This window comes from Parus major, chromosome 20, assembly GCF_001522545.3.
Source record: "Parus major isolate Abel chromosome 20, Parus_major1.1, whole genome shotgun sequence".
Classification (NCBI taxonomy): Eukaryota; Metazoa; Chordata; class Aves; order Passeriformes; family Paridae; genus Parus; species Parus major.
The window spans coordinates 11,460,187-11,479,703 of NC_031788.1; the positions used below are offsets into that span (position 1 = coordinate 11,460,187).

The 19,517-nt window shown below is 38.5% G+C and overlaps 1 protein-coding gene across 1 annotated transcript; it reads right to left on the reverse strand.

Moving 5' to 3' along the window:
- Nucleotides 1-219: 219 nt before the first annotated feature.
- Nucleotides 220-19,514, reverse strand: RAB22A (RAB22A, member RAS oncogene family). The gene is made up of 7 exons (XM_015647548.3): nucleotides 19,324-19,514; nucleotides 17,415-17,494; nucleotides 13,990-14,071; nucleotides 9,960-10,031; nucleotides 9,723-9,829; nucleotides 7,806-7,915; nucleotides 220-6,450 (listed from the first exon to the last, which is right to left on the reverse strand). Exons 1-7 carry the CDS (start codon nucleotides 19,357-19,359, stop codon nucleotides 6,353-6,355), a joined length of 585 nt encoding a protein of 194 aa, XP_015503034.1. The 5' UTR covers nucleotides 19,360-19,514; the 3' UTR covers nucleotides 220-6,352.
- Nucleotides 19,515-19,517: the final 3 nt, after the last annotated feature.

Below are 19,517 nucleotides of genomic sequence, written 5' to 3' on the forward strand. Positions count from 1 at the left end.
TCCCTTCTTTGCACAAGTTCTTCTGCCTTTGTGTGTACATAAACCAGGGAAAAGCTCCAGTTTCTGAACACCAGTAGTCTGGACTTCTGGAAAACAGCTATTCCAGTCATTTGTACACATAAGCTATTGCTTACATTCCTCTTCTATAATTATATTGCTATAGAGACTGTTTTTTAAGATATGGAGAATTTTGGGAGCATTTATAAATAAGTCAGCATATTTATAAACAAAGCTTTTTATTAATAAAATGTTTACACCTTTTTATTTTTTTGCACAATACATCAGACTGGTAGTGATTTAGCATGTTATTACACTATAAAAGTTTATTATGAATGCTTAGGCTGAAAAGGCTGTTTACATTATGTCAAATCAACATTTCTTTATTTGCATTCTATGCACTATATGGGAGTGTAACAATTCAAACAGAAAGGAGAGAACAAAAGCCTGGTTTTCCTCATTAGCATCTACAAACCAACAATACAGACAAACCTGTACACGCTCTCAGGACCAGCCCAAGAGAAGACTAAAAAAAAAAAGTCTCAAAACATTCATAAGCTTGGGAATTCATCACTACAATATTTCATCACTAGTAATCTGACTACACTTCATGCAGTGAAGCAATGGTTGGAAATTTGTGCAGTTTACAGTGCTGCAAATGCTCTGTAAGTTTGAGCGGCTTAAGTTTGTTTTAGTAAGAGATAATATAGTAAGAAGGCACAGACCTTTCAACCCTTGTAACAGGTTAACCCCATCCTAGAATGAAAAGGCAGAATGTTGTTATGAGTGACAAGAATTGCCAATACAAAGGTTAACCTTCACACATTTTACAGGCAAACATTTACTACACTGCAAGAGCTCTATGCATATCAGGTTATTTTTGTGTCCTGAACACACAAATGCAGTTTCTCATTCAGAAAAAAAACATTTTTTTTTCTTCATTGTCCTCAGTGTGGGGAGTACAAGTGGGAAGATGGACAGGAAATCTTAAGCATCTTAGCTACAGAAATGCAATCTATTTCTGTGCCTTAAATCAATTAATTCACCATCACAGTGTCAGTGCTGCATACACAATTTCAGAAAGAAGTAGTACAAGAAAGAAAGTTAAAATACAGAAGAGGCTTACAATAGCTTGCTCCTCCAGGTCAATGTGCTTTTAGCCTTCATTATGTGATAAAATAGAGTCATGGCACAGGTCTCAGCTGCTGTAACAGTTTCATAAGGCTGTGCTAATGAATTACCATTTTGCTTACAAATATTTGCTGCTTTGACAGATTCTTCTAGAACTTCGTGGCAAAAGAGACACTCACCACTTATCATTGTCTAAATCCATAAGGAAACAAAGAACAAATTGCCAAGAAAACAATGGATTTAATAGGAAATACATACTGTAACACGAGTAAAAGATAGTAGCGGTGAATCTATCAAGGTGTCAGAGTTACAGAATATTCAAGTGCAACAACTGGATGGAGTATCACACCCACAGTGATGAAGAGCATGACAGAAGAGTGGTCTGTTTCCTTCAACATTTGAAAAAGTTGGTTTGTTCAATAACACACATGTGAAAACATCAACAGAAACCAAGCAAAACAAACCCCAACCTTCTTAAAAGAAAACCTTTACAAAGGTGATTAGCTCCTTAAATAAAATTTACAGTTAGTGTTTAAGCAAAAATTTAGGAACATAAATTTGCATGTTGAAGGAACAAGAACAGCAAAATTGTTTCTTCTAAGTCTTTACTCTAGACTGTGAAAAGTCATCCTACTGCCTCAATTCTTCATGTAAAATAGGGAGCACCCAGTAACTCTCAGCCATTTGAACTTTTCTAAGTATGTCTGAATAGCTCTTTATAGCATGTACACTCTGACAACACTATGTTAAAAATTCAGGGTTGGGTGTGGTGAGAGGAAATGGAGGGGGGGAGGAGGAAAAAGCTGACCCTAGGGACATTGTGACATGTCAGAGGCTAAACTCATCAGTATTCTTGGGTTTCAGGATAGTCTTATATCTCTTGAAAGATTTGTTATCTGTGACACTTCAGGGATAAAATCTGGTAGTGCTTGTTCAATTTTTTTCCAAGTTGTGAATGCATTCAGACTTTTGAGACCTCCATAATATCAGAAGGGATTTTTCAGAAACAAATATTAGTGTCAGAAGGCCTAAGTAATTTTAGGGAATTACATTTTGGCACCTAAATTTTTATATGGTATACAAATATGTATTTTCATGCATATTCCTTTTGACAAGCTGGAGCCATATAACTCAAAGGAAAATAACATGACTATTTTAATACTAGAACATGTATTTCCATCTTGCATTGGTAATTCACACTGTCATCATATTTCTGTAAATCTTCTGTCACCTACCATCACTAGGCTGTGATCTACTACCAGAGATGGGATTTGAACATAAAACATCAACAGTTTTCTATAGGGAATTCTTTTGCAGATTTTTAGAGATTTAATTCCAAGTACACAATTCTCCTGCTTTGAGAAACTGACTTGTGATGTACATCTCAAGCATCTCAGATGGTTGTACAATGACTTCCTGCTAGAAAAGTTAAGAAAGCTTGTCTTTTCCTCTCAACTATAAACCATAAAGCCATTTTTAGAGGCTGCAAGTATTTAGGAGAGATACGTGAAGCCTTTTTACAAAGTGAGCAGGCAGTGTAGAAGTTGAAGCCAGTGAATTCTGCAGGTTCTGCTCATGTTGGAGATGATTTTGCCCTGCTTGTCTGTAACTATTGCTGCTGAGTGAGGCTCACTCCAGGGTGAGCAGCTCCACTGTTCTGACAGCTTCTGTCCTGTAAATCATCCATTCCTGTGCAGATTGCTGACACAGCACACCACAAATAGCCTACACCATCCTTAACACACTCTAAAGACTGTTTCACAAGCAAGTAATTCAAACTTCACTGCTAAAGCTTCCTTTTCCTAAGGAGGAATAATGTGGTATAACATTATTATAACTAATAATGTGTTATACTGGAACTAAACACTAATGCGAAAGAATAATTTAAGCTTAACAGTGTAATAAAAAAAATCTTGCTGAGGCTAACTTTTAAACCATTCAAGATTTTCCCCTTGAATTACTTTGTGATAATTAAAATGAAGCTTTAACCAAGAATGTAGCTCTCCCTCAACGAGGTTAAAGGATTAGACTTCCAAATCAATAAGTAGGTCCAGTCTGCTCTCCTCTTACTCTCTTCCCAAGCAAATAAATAATCCTTCTTGAGCATGCTGGTAGCATTAAATGTAAAGCAACACATCAAAGACTCCAGTCTGCACAAAACATCCCTCTAAACCATTAACTGTCTGATCCTGCAGCACTTAAAGGAAGGGTCACACTGATGGCAGCAGGGATCTGGAGTGCAGTGATTTGTTGGATATAACACAAAGTCTTAACCTTCATGGCAACAGCAAAAGTTGTTAGAATTGTCTTAGAACTTTTTCAAAGCACCTCTAACAATTTTCAGTAGTATGATTACTAGATGCTACTAAATGTCAGCTTCCAAATTTCACCTACTTGGGTACTTGATATGCCAGTTTTCAGCATGTATATAAAGTATCCTACAAAACTATCTACAGCACAGATTGAGAGCCTGGCAAGTCAGTTAAGTGACTGTTTTAATAGAGGGTAAGATGAAGACACCTTCCAAAACCTGGAGCAATAATTCAAGTTGTTCCAAAGCTTAAGAATGAAATGTTTATCAAACTATATTTTTGTTCAATTCTCTAACTTCCATGAGAAATAACTGATGGTGTTTAGGAGTTGCAATAGTCATATTTTTTCATCTAAAAATGCTCTGGATCAATGATATAACATACACCTCATTACATTTTTACATACATGACACTTTGCCCTTTCAAACTTGTTCTGCAGAAATAAATCTGTGCAATGTGCTCTGGGATGATCCTGCTTGAGCAGGGAGGTTGAACCAGATGACCACTATGGTCCCTTTCAACCTAAACAATTCTGAGATTGTGTAATTCCCTTTGACAGTATCAGAAAGTTGAGTCTTTCTGATGAACTCCACTCCTTAGACAGAAAGACATGATGGAATAAATCTTTAATCCTGAGCTTTTTTGACAACTTCTTACCAGGAAAAAAGTTATGAAAAATTTAGCTGGAATGGTTGATAATCAAATGCTCCAATACCAATGTATCTCCAAATAGAGAAGCTATGTTAGGACAAAATACAATCAATTCCAGCAAACCTAGTGCAAGATCAAAGCAGCTGATCTAACAAATTATTAATACGAAAGAAACAATTTTTCTCCAACAAAAATGAAACAATGAGCATGTGCATCTCATGCAGGGAAGATTGCATCCCAGCTTTCAGCAGGGCCAGTGATCAATAAACACTTATCTGGACTCAGAAGAACTTACATCAACTGTCTGTCTTTTTAAATAGGCAAGTGTTAAAAAGCAGCCTCACTCCAGGGCTGGCAGTTTGGACAATGTGAAACACTGGCTGTTTCTGTGTGTTCATTACCTGCAGTAATTCAAGATCAGAACTGCGGAAGCAGTGGGGTGTAAACCCATGAAGTTGGATTTCTTGGGCTCTCTAGAAGCATGGAGCCTGTAGGACTATGGCAAAAGAGGCAGAATTGGCAATGCAGGCAGGATAAGGAAAAGGCATGACAAAAATGTAGTCACCAAATATCACTAAACTCACTGACTCATCCAAAAACCTCACTGTACCAGTTTGCCTGTTTTGCTCCAGCTCTCCAAGGATTTTCAGTAACACAAATTAATCTGAAGTACAAGTCCTTTAATTTCTTACAAATTTTCCTACATTTCCTTCAGAGAAAATACTTGAGATGATAGAAAACCAGATTAAAAAAAAAGAATAACCATCGTCATGATCTCAGTTTGATACTAAAGCTAACCAGCATATTTTAGTATATACTCAAGTCTATTAAGCTCTTTTTCTTCAAAAGTATAAAAGTTTCTCACTAGTGCTGGTAAGAAACAAAAAGTAAAAATAAATAAAATAGCACAAACAGGTATGGTCAACCTATAGTTTAATTGAAAGCCTACTAGAACCCATACAGAATAAGCTAAACACTGATTTGCTAAAAATCCTCACAGATGAAAAACACCCCCAGATGAAAAACCCAGGAACCAAGAGGTAATGATCTACATTACCACGTCTTAAGGTTACTTCCTATGTGTATTTTTGTGCCCAAAATGAGAAAGACTGGGTGCACCCCAAATGGAAGGTTGTTCAACAGACAGGCCTCATGCTGCCCCTACAAGATTTTCTATTGGCCCTTTCAAACATCATTGAAAGAGAAAGAATTTCATCTGCCTCTGGATGAACTCACAGTGACAATACCTAAAATGCAGGAAAAAAAACCCTGATGGAGATTCCCCAAGAGTTTATCCTTAGGTATGGAATGAAAGGAGTGTAGAAGATTGTATTATTTTTACTGTTTTTACATAATTTATAACACTTTAAACACTGGTCTTATAAATATAATATGAACACTTTACACATGCCAAACAATTAAAAGCTTTCCCCAAAAACTTGTAGGTCTTATCAGAACCACTGGCAGCATCTGTTTACAGCATCTCTTTTCAGCCAGTAACCACTTAATTCAGTCAGATCTACAAGTAATTTTCTTCAACCAACATCTTAATATTAAAAAAAACTTGTAACAACAAAAAGATGCCTATAAGTATACCAGTTTGCCTTAAAGTGATTACAGTCAGCATGAAAAAGAAGATTGTCTGTGGTTTAAGATCTGTTGCTTGTGTCCCCACCCCCAGTGCAGATCATCCTTAAATAAAAAGTGCAAATGGGATTTGGGGACTGGATGGACTGATTTGCCTACTATTTGTCTTCAGTTGCTCGTTCTGTAGCCATCTCACATCAACTGTCCCATCATACTTTGGATTAGCTACACCAAAATTTAAAATAAGGCTCACTGAAGAAAAGGAAGAAATGACATCTAACTTCCAGACTCCTCCTAACCCAATCTCCCACAAAAGTGCTCATTTCCCTTTTTACAAAAAAACCTCCCAAAACCTTGATTACAAAACTATGAAAACATTTCAGTTCTACCATCCACATAGTCACCTTCCAATCAAGCAAGGCCAAAAAAGTGATGATGGATTCCCTTTGAATGCACGAGACACCGCACGCTGTGGAAGCCAGCAGGCTGCCCTGACGACTGCAGTCTTTTCTGCTCACGTACGGGTGCCACAAGAGCCAGTCCCTTTTTGGGGGACTTCGGGTGTATGAACACCAGCAAATACAGATCTAAGACTGATAATATAAACCCAATGTGAACTATTAACTTCCAAGACCACCTACTGTATAAACAAGTTTGATTTTCTAAGGGGTCAGTCAACAGCAGCTGCGCTTTGTCACCGATGGCTGTCGTCGAAGTTTGAAGCCCTTCCCACTGGATGCGGGGTTGGTGTCAGTGGATGGAATTCTGCGACCTACAAGGAGGCAGGAAAAAGAAATTTATAGGAAATGTTATACTTGAAACTAATTCTAAGCATCCAGTGTATGCTCTGTATACAAAAATGTGCCTTCAATTAGCTATAGGTCACTAGGGAAGACATTCCTGCCTGGCAGGATGGCAGCAACAGTCTGTGTTATGTCTGTAAGAGGGACGGACATAACTGGCTGCACAAAAGGACAGCAAGGCACTTTGAAGTCAATTTAGCAGCAAGGCACTTCAGGCTGCTCTAGACCTGGACAGCTGAGCTGTAAAAGCACTTGGAGAGTACTTTTCAGGATGCAATACCATCTGGAACAGCTTGAGAACAACCATCTTGACCTGTATTTCCACAGATCACCTGCATCGGGCTTAACAAAGGAGTGCTTGTAGAGAGAGCTGCTTTACTCATCTCATCAGTCTTTAAAATGGACTGTTCCTGGTTGAGCATTCTCTTCTGAGGAGGATTTATGATTTTTTTTCCCCCCATAATTTATTCACGATCAATTTTAGAGAGCAACTATTAAGTCAATAAATCAGGAAGCTAATCTACAGCACATACTCTTTACATCAGCTTCAATATATGCAATGCTATGCTTGTATAGACCCTATTTTTTTTTCTTAAGTCTGATGTTTCTGTAGTTAGTCCTCTTTTCACAAACAGGCTGACACACCTGCACATTGGTGTTGCTACTTGACACATATCCTCTAAATAACATTGCACAGAATTCACTTTGGAATATTGTCTGCTTTTTATTCACACATATAAAAAGTATCATTGTTGTCCTCCCCACAAATGGGGCAGAAAAGATTTCCAATTTAATATAAAAAACCCCCAAAGTATTAAAAAATACTTGAGGAAAATCTACATGTAGTAGTTGCTATTCCCCATGCAGTAATCTGGCATTTATGAATTACTGTATTTTTTAATATACACTTTTTTACCCAAAGTAAAAGGACTAAGAGTGAGAACTTAATTCCTATTCTCAGATGTATAAAGTCTGGATCTTCCTTATGCCATTTCCTTCCTTTTCCATAACCTTGGCAGTACTAATTGGAACATTCAATAACAGACATGGTAAGATGACACTGACTTCTGACAGGAGTACCCTGTCTGGTATTTATCCAGCAGCATTACACTAGGCTGAAAACCTCTAGAAGGAATATTTAGAGGTCATTAGGTGAACAGAAATTCATGCAGCTCATTTTGCAGTTTGTAGTCATGTCAGATTGTAACAAATTTAGTATAAAGTCTGTAAATTTTCACCCAAATAGCATAACAAGTAATACAGAAATCAAATTTCTATGCAAGTTTTTTGCAGAAGAAAGTACATTAACTGTTTAAATACTTACTAATTTCTATAAAGAGTTCATTAATGTTTATTGCATTTTTCGCACTTGTCTCTACAAATATTGCATGAATGGAATCTGCATAGTCTTTAGCATCTTTTTCCATGACTTCTCTGGAACAAAAAAAAAAAAAAGGAAAGAAAAATTCATGAATGCAGAAAGAAAAATTCATGAATGCAGAAGAACCCCATTACTCAAAACCTTAAGGGACAGATTAAGTTTTTAAGTGTCTCCTGTAATGAATATTTTACACGTTTGGCATCACAGTGCTCCCTCATGCTGAAGCTGATGCTCATTCTTTACTCTGTCTCCCTGCCTTGAGGTACAAGCACAGTCATGAACTACCCAAGGCCTTAATCCATCTGACGTTGCACTGCTTTTGTCTGGAGTGCTCTAATCTTAGGTCTGCAATCAATCCTTCTGAGGCATGTTTTTCACCCCAGCAGCTTTATACATCCTAAGAAGATCCTAAAACATTATTTCCAATGATCCTGTGCATTTCTTATGACTGTTTCCAAAACCAAAGTATCTCCCAACACTGCACAAATCATCAGTGCAGCATTTACTTTGCATGAAGATGTAGCTACTAAAAAGCACTTCTGAGCACACAGAAGTGTACAAGTCATTCTGCCCCCCAAAGTAGGCAACTTGATTTTGTTTCTTTCCTTAAACAAAATGAAAAATACAAACCACAGTAGCTGTAGGGTTTATGAACCTAACATAACTGAACTTTATGTTGTATCACTTCACATACTATTTCTACAACACACTGGCTACTTTCAGTAATGAGGGACTTTAGGATATCAAGAGCATGGACTTTGAGCAGTGGCTCAAATATTGCTTCTGACTAAAGTACAAGGAATCTTCCTCATTAGTTTGAATAGCAATGTTTACACTTAGGATGCCAGCTGAGCATGTGAGACTTTAATTCTGTTCTAAATAATTTTACACTCTATTTCCTTCAACAGACATGCTACTTCTAATGAAAGTTATTAGAGCTCACTAGATAACTTCTAGGTATTAACAATTTGTAAAACCATACTCAGAGCCACCTTTGCAGTGGTTCTTTAAACATATAACCAGCTGTCTCCTTTGAGACACCAGCTGTGGTGCCTTTTCCAGCAAAACCTAAACCCAAGAAGTTTACACACACCTTCTTTCTGAATTTTGGCTTATTTAACAAGGACATCAATGAAAAAGGCCTTCTTTTGTTTTTAGTACATGCCTTCCTGAAAGTTTGGCTGTTCATAAAGTTTCTCAAGAGCTTTTCCCGCTCCCTGCAACTATTTTGGCCACAGCCAATTCCACCCCAATATTTAAGCAGGGAAGGAAGGCACCTGAACAAGCAAGCTAGAAAAACCTACACAATGCTTTCCAACAGACTTGGTATTTTTCCTAACAAAATGAGGTGCTACAGACTGACAGGGGCACTTCTTGTAAAGTGAGGTAAACAGCTTCTATTACACTATAGTTTCACAGGCAGTTTAGGTTTGTGTAACTTGGCACTGCCACCAGAAAAGGTAATCCTGTCTCCCTGTAAACTGCTCATTCCTAACCCTGCTATCCCCACACTGTTATGCCAGCAAGTGTTCATGGTGTGAGAAAGATAAATATACTTGGAACAGTTTTCTTTTTTTTTTTTTTTAAAGAGTTAGTTTTAATCTGGATCCGTTTTACAGCCCAATTTACTGCCCAATCACACGTGTACTCACATCAGCACAGGGGAGGAAGTAGGCAAGACCATCCAAGGGCAGACTAACCACATCTTCTGACAGCAGAAACAGCTCAAACCCCTTGTGAAACTATAACACTAGAGCAGAACAGCTCAAATTGTTCCAAACCTTTCAGCTGCTCTAAAATCTTAAAATATTTAGTTCTAGGTCTTAAGGAAAACCCTAAAAATTGACAGGAGATATTTACCTGACATCATTAAGATCACACTTATTTCCTGCAATAGCTACAACAATGTTGGGAGGTCCATGCTGGCGAAGCTCTTTAACCCAGTTCTTTAACGTTGAGAAAGTTTCCTAATGTGGAAAAAAAAAGAAAAAAGAAAGAAGACAGAAGGAATTAAGAAATTAAGAGTCAGAACCAGTCCATGACACAAATAAAAAAGCCAGAGAAATTATAATGCTGGGTCAAGATCAAGCTTCTTACCTCTTTTGTGATGTCATACACTATAATGGCTGCTGCTGACCCTCGGTAATACATCGGAGCTAAAGCACGAAACTGGAAGAAAGAAAGCAGACAACATAAACCTGATCTTCCACTGACCTCCAGAACCTCACTATCATTATTATTACTATTGAAAAAAGTGAAAACCAAGATCACAGCAGTGAAAAACTTTCCTTTACAGTCACAACTAGTCTGTGCAGTAGAGCACATAATCTCCCAGGAAGGCATTGTTCTCCTAAGGCCAGGCAATAAATCGTGTGGTATCAGCAGCACCAAGGCAAACTTGATCTTATTTTGCCTAGATTAGAACCTCTCACTTAACAGACTGTCTACACAAACATGCATGTGCTCAACTTTAAACACCAAACAAGGACAAAAATGCAGGGAGAAGGCAAGGTCAACTTTGACTAAGACAAAAATATTAAGAAAGCTAGCATATATTAATTTTGATCTGAAATCTTCAGAAGCTGCTGTCAACTTCTAGCCCCATGGATCAGCCATCAGTCTTAAATGCTAGAAATGTTGATTTCTTCAGAATCTAACTTATGGCTTCAGTTTTTCCCTTAAATTTAGAAGAATGTTTAAACTAAAAAACTGCGAAAGGCCACAGCTATGTGCCCTGTTGCAAGAAGAGCTTTAAGGAATGTACTAGATAAAAGACTGCAGTGATTTTCTTGTGATTTTCAGAATGAAATCTACAGCCAGTCTGTTTGCTTGGTAGGGCCTGTACCTTTGTGTGGACAGAAACTTATGAATCCATTACAAAAAAAAAAGAGTGATAAAGTACACAATCAAATTGCATCAAAAAATATCAATGAAGCATTCTTAAGAACAGTGGGATATTCTGCCAACTTTAAAGAAGCCAAGACAACTAATCTAGCAACCAGAACTCTCCATCAAAGTGCAGAGTGAACTGCATGTATTGGTTCCATGTAAGCATATATGATTTAGAGCTTTTGTGCATCTTATTCAGGGTAAAAATAATGAATTGGATACAGTTTTTCACAAAGGCTTATTCATTTCTAATAAAATACCAATTTCCTTTTGCATAGTACAGTTCAACTGAGAACGATATAATAAATCATAAAAATCTTGCTATAAAGCAGAATTCCAGACCATTTACATTTGGCTCTAAAATTCTGTTTTGAAAATAGGATTTTGAATGCAAAGTTCAGAATATAAAAATATTTAATAGTGGGAAAGGGAAACATGGGCAGGCAATCAGTTCACATTGGGACATAATCCCTCTCTTCCTTCTAAGTACTAAAATATAAAGGGAAACATATTTGGTAAACCACCACTTGGACTGGTTGCAACCTGGCTTTTTGATTATTTCACTATTTACATTGGGAAAAAACCAACTTTCACTTGCTGATTTTGTATTACTCTCATTTCCTGGCTGCTAACACTTAGATACTTTTTTCCACCTAAGAGCAGTCGGCAGATAAAATATATTAATAAAACAGATGTTACCAGAAACACTGGATTTTCCTTTTGCCATTTTTCCAAAGACTTCAGCTTGCCCCCCAGGCTCCAATTTGTGTTTTGACAGAATTATTAATGGAATTATGCATAATGTAATTATGCAGGGAAACTCAAAACTGTTAGGTAAGAAGACAAAAATCCTAATTACTCTAAACTACCTCCTATCAGTTGAACTCAGTGTAGAAGAAATGAGAGAAGAAATAAAATGTGTGTGTAAATGAGGTGTGTGAATGGCTTGGTGCACATTTCCACCCCTGGAACAAGGTTATCCAGCCACTGAGAGCAAGGGGGTGCCCAGAAGCAGTGCAGCACTATTTGCAGCTGGGCTTTTGAAATGGGAAACAGCAAACACTCCTCTAGGAGCCAGGACTGTGAATTCCATGCATTCCACATCATAGCTCAGCAGAGACATTTCAGTTCCAAGAATGGTGTGGACATTTTTAGTATTCCAGACCTATTCCATGGAGGGAATCCCATAATTCACTGTCAGATATGTTGCATGAGCAGAAAACTGTGCTACAGATCTCAGGGCCAGGCAGGTATACAGCCCATTTGTGTCAGCAGTGATAGTTCTGTCCTGCTCTGGAGAAAGAAATGTCTGTGAAGATACTGAATCATTTCAAAGGAAACATCCTTGCTCACATATCACTGATTTCCTTGGTTATATTGGGGTCTCAAGTGACTTCACTCAGATATGGAATATGAATTTCACAGGTATCACAGCTCCTGGGTCAGAGTCCTGGCAAGACACCTTTCCTTTTTTGATTTCAATAAAGATATCAAGCAACTTGTATGGAAGAAAATTAAAGAGATATCACTGAGAGCCCAAAAATAGACCAGGAACATGCTGGTCATGTACAGAGATGCTTCCTCAGATTAGATGTGCTGAATCCAAATTACAAGGTCCTCCCATTGCTTGCACAGTTAAAGTGAACAGGATGGAATGCTAAAATGTAATGGATGTTTCCTGCCAAATAGTGGCAGGCATGTTTATAAAGGTTTCAATTTAAGAGCACCAACCTCTAAAAATTCATACTCTACCTCTCAGAATATCACTTTCCAGCAATAACATTCCAGAATGGGCTATGATGTTCACTTAAGACAAACTATTTACAGCAAATGCTGACTGACTGCTGGGAATGGAAGGGCTCAGGATATTTTTGATAACACAGATACTATTGGACACATTCCTGGGAAATATCCCTGACAAGTCTGCTTTCTATGGTGTGGCTGGAAAGAAATAAATTGTCATTCAAAATCTACAGCATTAAATTATGATACAAATACACTTGAGTTACTTCCTAGCCATCAAGGCTGTTACCAAGCCAATGAGCTGGCAACTCAGTTCCACCAAGAATCCTAAAGGTCAAGTGCCTGTGGATAGGGATGACTGAACCGTTACAAGGTGTTTTGTTTTGTTTGTTATTACTGGGGGGGTTGTTTTTTTTGTTTGTTTGGTTCTTTTTGTTTGAGCTGTTTCTCAAGCCAATCCTGAAAAGCAGTACAGCTGTATTTGCCTGTTGTTACCCTGAAGTAATAACACAACCTTTGTCACAGTTACCTCACATCCTAAATAAACTCATCATGAGTACTTGGCAGTTGCCAGTAGTTCACTCACAGTCAAGAAACAGCAAGAATAAATAATAAATTTATTTATTATTAATAAATTATCTGTTAATAAATCTACTGTAATTTCTACTGTTCTAACTAGTAATCCATAACCAAGCAACTTCCCTAGCAAAGTATTCCCTTTTAAATTCCAAGTAAAAATCATGCAAATTAATTAGCTGGGATTTCATCTGATTAGTCATTTTCTTCAAAGTTTTGTTGCCTCCTCTCAGAACTATGCATGCTGCAGAGATCAAAACCCCAAACTACAAGAATAAAATTTAAATTTCAAAAGAGATTTCTTGACATAGCTTCTAACATCATCAGATTTGATTAGTAAAACTTTACAAAAGGATAAAAGAGCAGTTATCACCTGTAACATTGCTTAAAACTCTGCTTTGGAAAGCCTAAATCTACATCCTACTCACATTTATAACTCTTACAGTGAAGCTAACAGAATGTGTTAGCTGTTGTGTATTTTTCCAGAATCAAGGCCTTACTTGTACTCTGAAACATGGTTAATTTATTTCACTTTGATTCTTCTGGTGCTGCACTGGCTGCAAATATTGCAGTTGAACGTTTAAAACTCAACTAGAAATGGTACTAGAGTGTGCTGCTGGCTTCCCCCCACACCAGCCTTGTTTTCTCTGGAAAGACCATTCCCTTTCAGTGAATCCAAACCCAGACTATTGTTTCATAAACTTCTCTTAAGTAATCTTCCTTACCTTTAAACTTAAACATGACATCAATGAAAAATAAAAACATCTACGTCACCCACATCTAATAGGAACCTCCATAGAAACAAGAGTTCTAATACATGTTTGTAAAACCAGATCACTTTGTGACTTTCAGGGGCAGAGTTGAAAAGCAACCCAAGCTCTGGCCCAAACTTTCTCCCACAGATATTGACTTTACTTACCCGCTCCTGTCCAGCTGTATCCCAGATCAGGAATTTATGCAGCTCATTTTGATACTGTACAGTCTTGGTCATAAATGAGGCTCTGAAAAAAAAAGTTACACAGTTCATGCTTTTTGAGAATATAAATCCTTAGAACATTCATTACCACCATGAGCTTTCAAAAAGGTTCACATTCCAGTAAAAGCACTTTCCCCACACAAACACAAAAACTGATGAAGCGTTCAGACATAAAGGCTGAAATTAAGAGAAGATGAAATTTCCTTTCAGAGACTGACATTCAACTACCAAAACACAACATGAATGCAAATTATAGGTTTTAATTGTTTGTAAGCTTTAGATAAAAAATATAGGATATATGACAAAAAAACCCAGAAAAGTCAGCCTTTTAACAACATTCCTCCTCACAGCACCACAGCAATCACTTCAGTGCACACTGGAAACTTCTGGGGGGAGAGAGGTCAAGTTCTTCCCTTTGTATCAGCTTTTTCTATCTCTGTATTAACATTCAGGTAAGTGCTGGTAAATCCATACTTGGGAATAAAATAGGAGATGGATATCAGTATTGGTAGGTGTTAACAGGACAAAGAAATCAATAGAGTAAATTGCTTGTTGTCTGCACCTTGTACGTCTCCCAAAACCTGTCTGGCATTACATATTTTAGTTTGCAGAGGCTCTTGGACTTCCAGAAGATTAAAAAAAACCACAAAAAGACAGCTCTCTCCTATGTTCCAGATGCTTCTCCCCTGGCTCCAATTCTAGATGTTAAATATTGCAAAGTACTTTTGTGGTTTATTTGATCTGCTTTAGCTGAATGAGTGAATTTCCCACAAGAACACAAATTCAGTGACCTTACTCTTTTACAAGAGGGAGTCCTTTGCTGTATCTCTCACCTGTAGGCACATTTTTCACTGGAAAAACCACACACTGAATTAAAATCCTTGCACAGCTAGAGGTGACATAACTGTTTTAAGCACGTGAGATCCTACACTGTGAACTTGAATACCTCTTGTGTGATTAATTCCTGCCACTTGAAAATATTGCAGACTTCCAAACTTATTCTTCTGTCAGTTTTGACAGGATTGTGAAGACACTGGAGCTTCTTACAGTGCTCCAAGCTTGCTGTACAGTCAGACTCAGACAGCAAGAGTCTTTCAGTATGATCAGCATTGCATACCTGGGCCCAGGACTCTGAAGTTCAGTTTATCTTGGGGCTTAAGAACCACTTAATGATGTCCTTGACACTTTTGTAATGAATGTAACTGCAGGCCTGGGACTTGTTTCAATGCTATAAGAGGACAATTAGCTAGATACATTAAAGAAAAGGAAAGAGAGCAGTTACACAATGTTTCAGCTGTTAAGAGGTTACCTCCCTATTCCTTAAGCCCAGATCATTTGCCAAATACTGTGTCAGTCTGCAAAGTTGATTCCCCTTTTAAGAAGCCGAATATAAAGTTGCAACATCCCTAAAAACAAAGAGCCTAATTGCAATGCATCTCAACACCAAAAACTAGCTGATGTGTTTCTGCAATGAATAAAGAAAATCAAAGTGATAGGAGTATCTCTAGTAAAGCACAGCAGATACTTTCACTTCCTTTAAGACTGCTACAAATTATGCATAAAATCGGAATTCTCCCGTCAATATGGAAACAGTTTCCTAAACATAGATTCTCACTGAATTTATCTTGCTGCTATAGACCAAAACATCCCTGTACAGTCAATTTGAACTGAACAGCTGTGTTTCTGTGATTCACATCACAACTACACCATCCCCAGTGGTACCTGACAAGAGGTTAAATGCTTCTTGAAATTCTTTGACAATTGGGTCAACAAAACCCTCCAAGCTGGAGTTATCCTTGATGACTTTTAGTAGGAATAATGTCTGTTTTCTTACTAAATTTTCCAGCTGCTTCTCTCAGCCAAGTAGGTACTATAACTTGTTTGATATTCCTTTTTGATGCTATAAAGAAAGACTAGATATTCTGCAGTAGCTAAAGGTATATGCTGGTTAAATGTGCTATCAGCATCCTGAGGGGAGAAAAGTTGCAGAATTCTGACAGAGCTTCTGCAGCTAGCCATATCAGAAACAGAGCAATGAACATTGACAACAACAGTGTGATTGCTCAGCTGACTCTAAGGGGAATGAAAACAGGACAGGAAACAAGATCATATCTCATGAACTCAAAGACCCAGGAATAAAGTTGAAACATTCTCAGCCTTAGTTTTGCAAGTTGCTCAAAGCTCTACTAATTCTTACTTTGTCCTTTCCACCTACTAGTCTCAATTAGGAATTAAAAAAAAAGGTATAAAAAAGATAAAAAAGTAAAGATTAATTTACTTCAAGTTTTTGGACTGTGTATCTTGTTGGAGCTTCACACAATCCCTGCATTTGGGCAAGTTTTGATTCCTTTACACAGCAAATGACCAAAATAACCAGTCCTCAGACCAGTGAATGATTTTGTTAAGGCTGGTAAAAGATAGATTTTCAGTCTGTCACTTCAAGAAACTATAATGCCAGTATTTATACTCAGAAAAAGAAGGAGTTGTAAGAGAAAAGAGAGAGATCATGGGAACCTCAATTTGTCAGAAGGACAGGATGAGACACAGCTGATCTTTATCAGCAGGATCTTTTTTTGGTCAAAGCTGTAGCAGAGCCTGTGTGACACCTGAGACAGGAAATTATAGCGACACCCCCACACACCTCTTGGCATTGAGCAAAGGCTGTCCTCCCATAAGCCAAAAATTGCTTCTGATCAAAGCAGCCCAAAAGACAATTGTTAAGCAAAAAAAGGCAGCAAAAGAAATAAATAGATCCAACCACTCCAAGAATCCCTGATGCTTGCCCTTCCTTCTATCCATTCAAAGATTTGAGATCAATAATGTTGCTACTCTGAGGCTCAAGTTTCAAATATTCCCCTTACCCATGAGACCAACAGCAAAAACAGTTTCATCAGTTAGATTTGTGTGTGCCTTGCATACAGATGTGCAACATTTTAACTAATTCATGGTGAGACCTACCTGAATTATGTTAACAATCCTTAAAAGCCTAGGAGACTTATAGTACTTGAGTCTTTAAAAAATTGTATTAGAACCCATGGAGTTGCATAATAATTAGATGTTGAAATTTAAAGGTTGTGCATGAGAAAAGCATGCTGTCTGTTTAGCAGAAGCATCTGTAGTGCAATTTATTCATTGCTAGCTTAGATTAACAATACAAAATGGGTCCAGACCTTACACATAAAAATGGAAGCTGCAGGAGTGCTGAGAACACTCCTACGTGTCCTGAGGTAGCTCACAAGCTTAATTAAGGCTGCAGTCATGTTTATTACCACATTTAGCTGCCACACACGAAGAACTCCCAAGTGATCTCTTCAGGTAATCTCATTTTATTCTTGCATAAATCACATTTACTTCACTTAGTTTCTTACCCTATTGTTGGGTTGATGTTGGGATCAAAGCTATCTTCGACAAATCTCCACACAATACTTGATTTGCCCACACCAGTGTCCTAAAAAATAGAAACAGTTGAAAGTGGTATTAGTTACTATGAACAGATGACTCTTTTTGTCCTCAAGTTCTGCAGTACACTGCAGTGAATAACACATTCCTGCAGAGAATCCCAGAGAAGTGAAACACTTCAGGTATTATATTAATTTAGTAGAAAATGGAAGGTCTGTGACAAAATACAGTTTTCTAAACAAAATTGTTAAGTTTTTTTTTTTTTTTGAAGAACCACAAAAATCTGCATTCTCACTTACTGTTACTCAAACTTTGGGCTTTTTTACAAAGCTATGCACACCTTGCAGTGGAAGAACAGTGAGAAAAGAGCACTTTTGGTAAAATATGCAGCAACTGAGTATGGCTTGCCAGGATGAAGGACCAGAGGAGCACATGAAATTATACAAGTGTGACACATGCTTTCAACCTCTGACTAATGCTGTCCCACCCTGCTTAATGAAAGACTTGAATTTTTTTCTGTGACACACCTGAAACATGTTACTAATGCTACTCTACAGTGCTAAAAATGGTGAAAGAGGAAACATAAAACAAGAATTCTGGATTGCGTATATTTTTGTAGCACTGAATCTGCAGTTAAAAAGCAAAAAGATACAGAGAAGTCACATTTAGAAGCGAAATAAACTATTAGCGGAAAACACTTCTCAGTAGAAGCTGGACATTTGTAATTGTAATTTAATTAAGACATGTGGAGACAAACTTTTTGCTTTATATTTCCTGAGTCATGAAAACTTTAAAGAATAAACTGCTGAGGAATTGCTTCACTGTAAATGAAGTTTTACATCACTCATGCATTTATTTTTTTTTTTAAATCTCCTGAATATTGCAGCAATTTGGGTACACTATGTATGATTGTGTTCATCCTGCCAAGCTGTTTTCCTCTCCAGGAAAAGCACATTATCATAGCCCTGTGTTTTATACTGTTTGCAGTCTCATTAATCAGAGCAAATCTTAAAAAGAGAAACACAGATGTGGTTCCTGGCTCGGGGAGTTCAAGTTTTCCTGGGTGCTTATTCTCCTTTTCTTCCATGACAGAAGGTTTCTGAGGCCAGGTGAACATAAACAGTAGTTACCCCAAATACCTTTATAAGACAAAGGGCACACAAACACATAATCTTCCCCTCTGAAGGGCAATGTGGCCATTTAGAAGTAGAAAACAACTCTGAACAACAGAGGGTTTCAATGCAGGTGGTGACACCTCCACCTGTTCAACTTGGGGCTCTCAAACTAAACCAAGCCAACACGAAGCTTCATACCCTTCAATTTTTAAACTTCTGCTTCACTTCGCTCCATGTCTCCTCCTTCCACCACCTGCAAGGCTTTCAAGCCTATATATGTTTTTACAATATAAATTCAGGCCACTCCCTCTCTCTCCCACCAGTTTTCAGGTGCTTCCATTTATTTTGTGAACTCCAAGCCCGAAACAGCCTAGGAGAAAGAGGGAAGCACGTACTGGACGTTTGTGCTTCCTCTCTTATTTTTAAAAGGAGAACAGGGCAGAAAAGGAGCGATATTGAGCCCTGGCAGACGCCTCCCCCGCGGAGGGGAAGGCGCGTCCGCCCGGTCCCCTCAGAGGGATGGGGCGAGGGCCACCCCACGCCCGGGGAGAGCTCCCCACGCTCGGCGCCTTTGACAGGGGTTCTCCAGGCTCTGAGAGAAGCTTTCTGCCATCGCCGAAGAGCCTCTCCTGCCTCTGACAGAGCTCTCCGCCATCACCAGAGGCTTCCCGGAGCTCTGACATGAGGCTCCCCGCCACCACAGAGCCTCTCCAGCTGGCCCCTCATTCCGCTCCCACCCTCCCTCCCGCCGCCCAGCACTTACCCCCAGAAGACAAACTTTCAGCTCCCTTAGAGCCATGGCCGGGCGGGCAGCGCCTTCAGCGAGCGCCTGATACGCGGCCCAGCACAATCATCGCCGTCCCCGCGGCGGCCGCCCCCCGCCCGCCCCGGTTACCCGCACACCGCGCTCCTCCTCAGGCTGCGCGGACGCGCCGCCATCTTGGGCGGCCGCCGGAG

Excerpts from the sequence above, each read along its gene's own strand:
- RAB22A (XM_015647548.3), bottom strand. The coding sequence starts at position 19,359 with ATGGCTCTAAGGGAGCTGAAAGTTTGTCTTCTGGGG. Across the intron at positions 10,032-13,989 it reads ATACAGCTGGACAGGAGCGG|TTTCGTGCTTTAGCTCCGAT; the intron begins GTAAGTAAAGTC and ends TCTTTCTTCCAG. Across the intron at positions 9,830-9,959 it reads TGTATGACATCACAAAAGAG|GAAACTTTCTCAACGTTAAA; the intron begins GTAAGAAGCTTG and ends TTTCCACATTAG.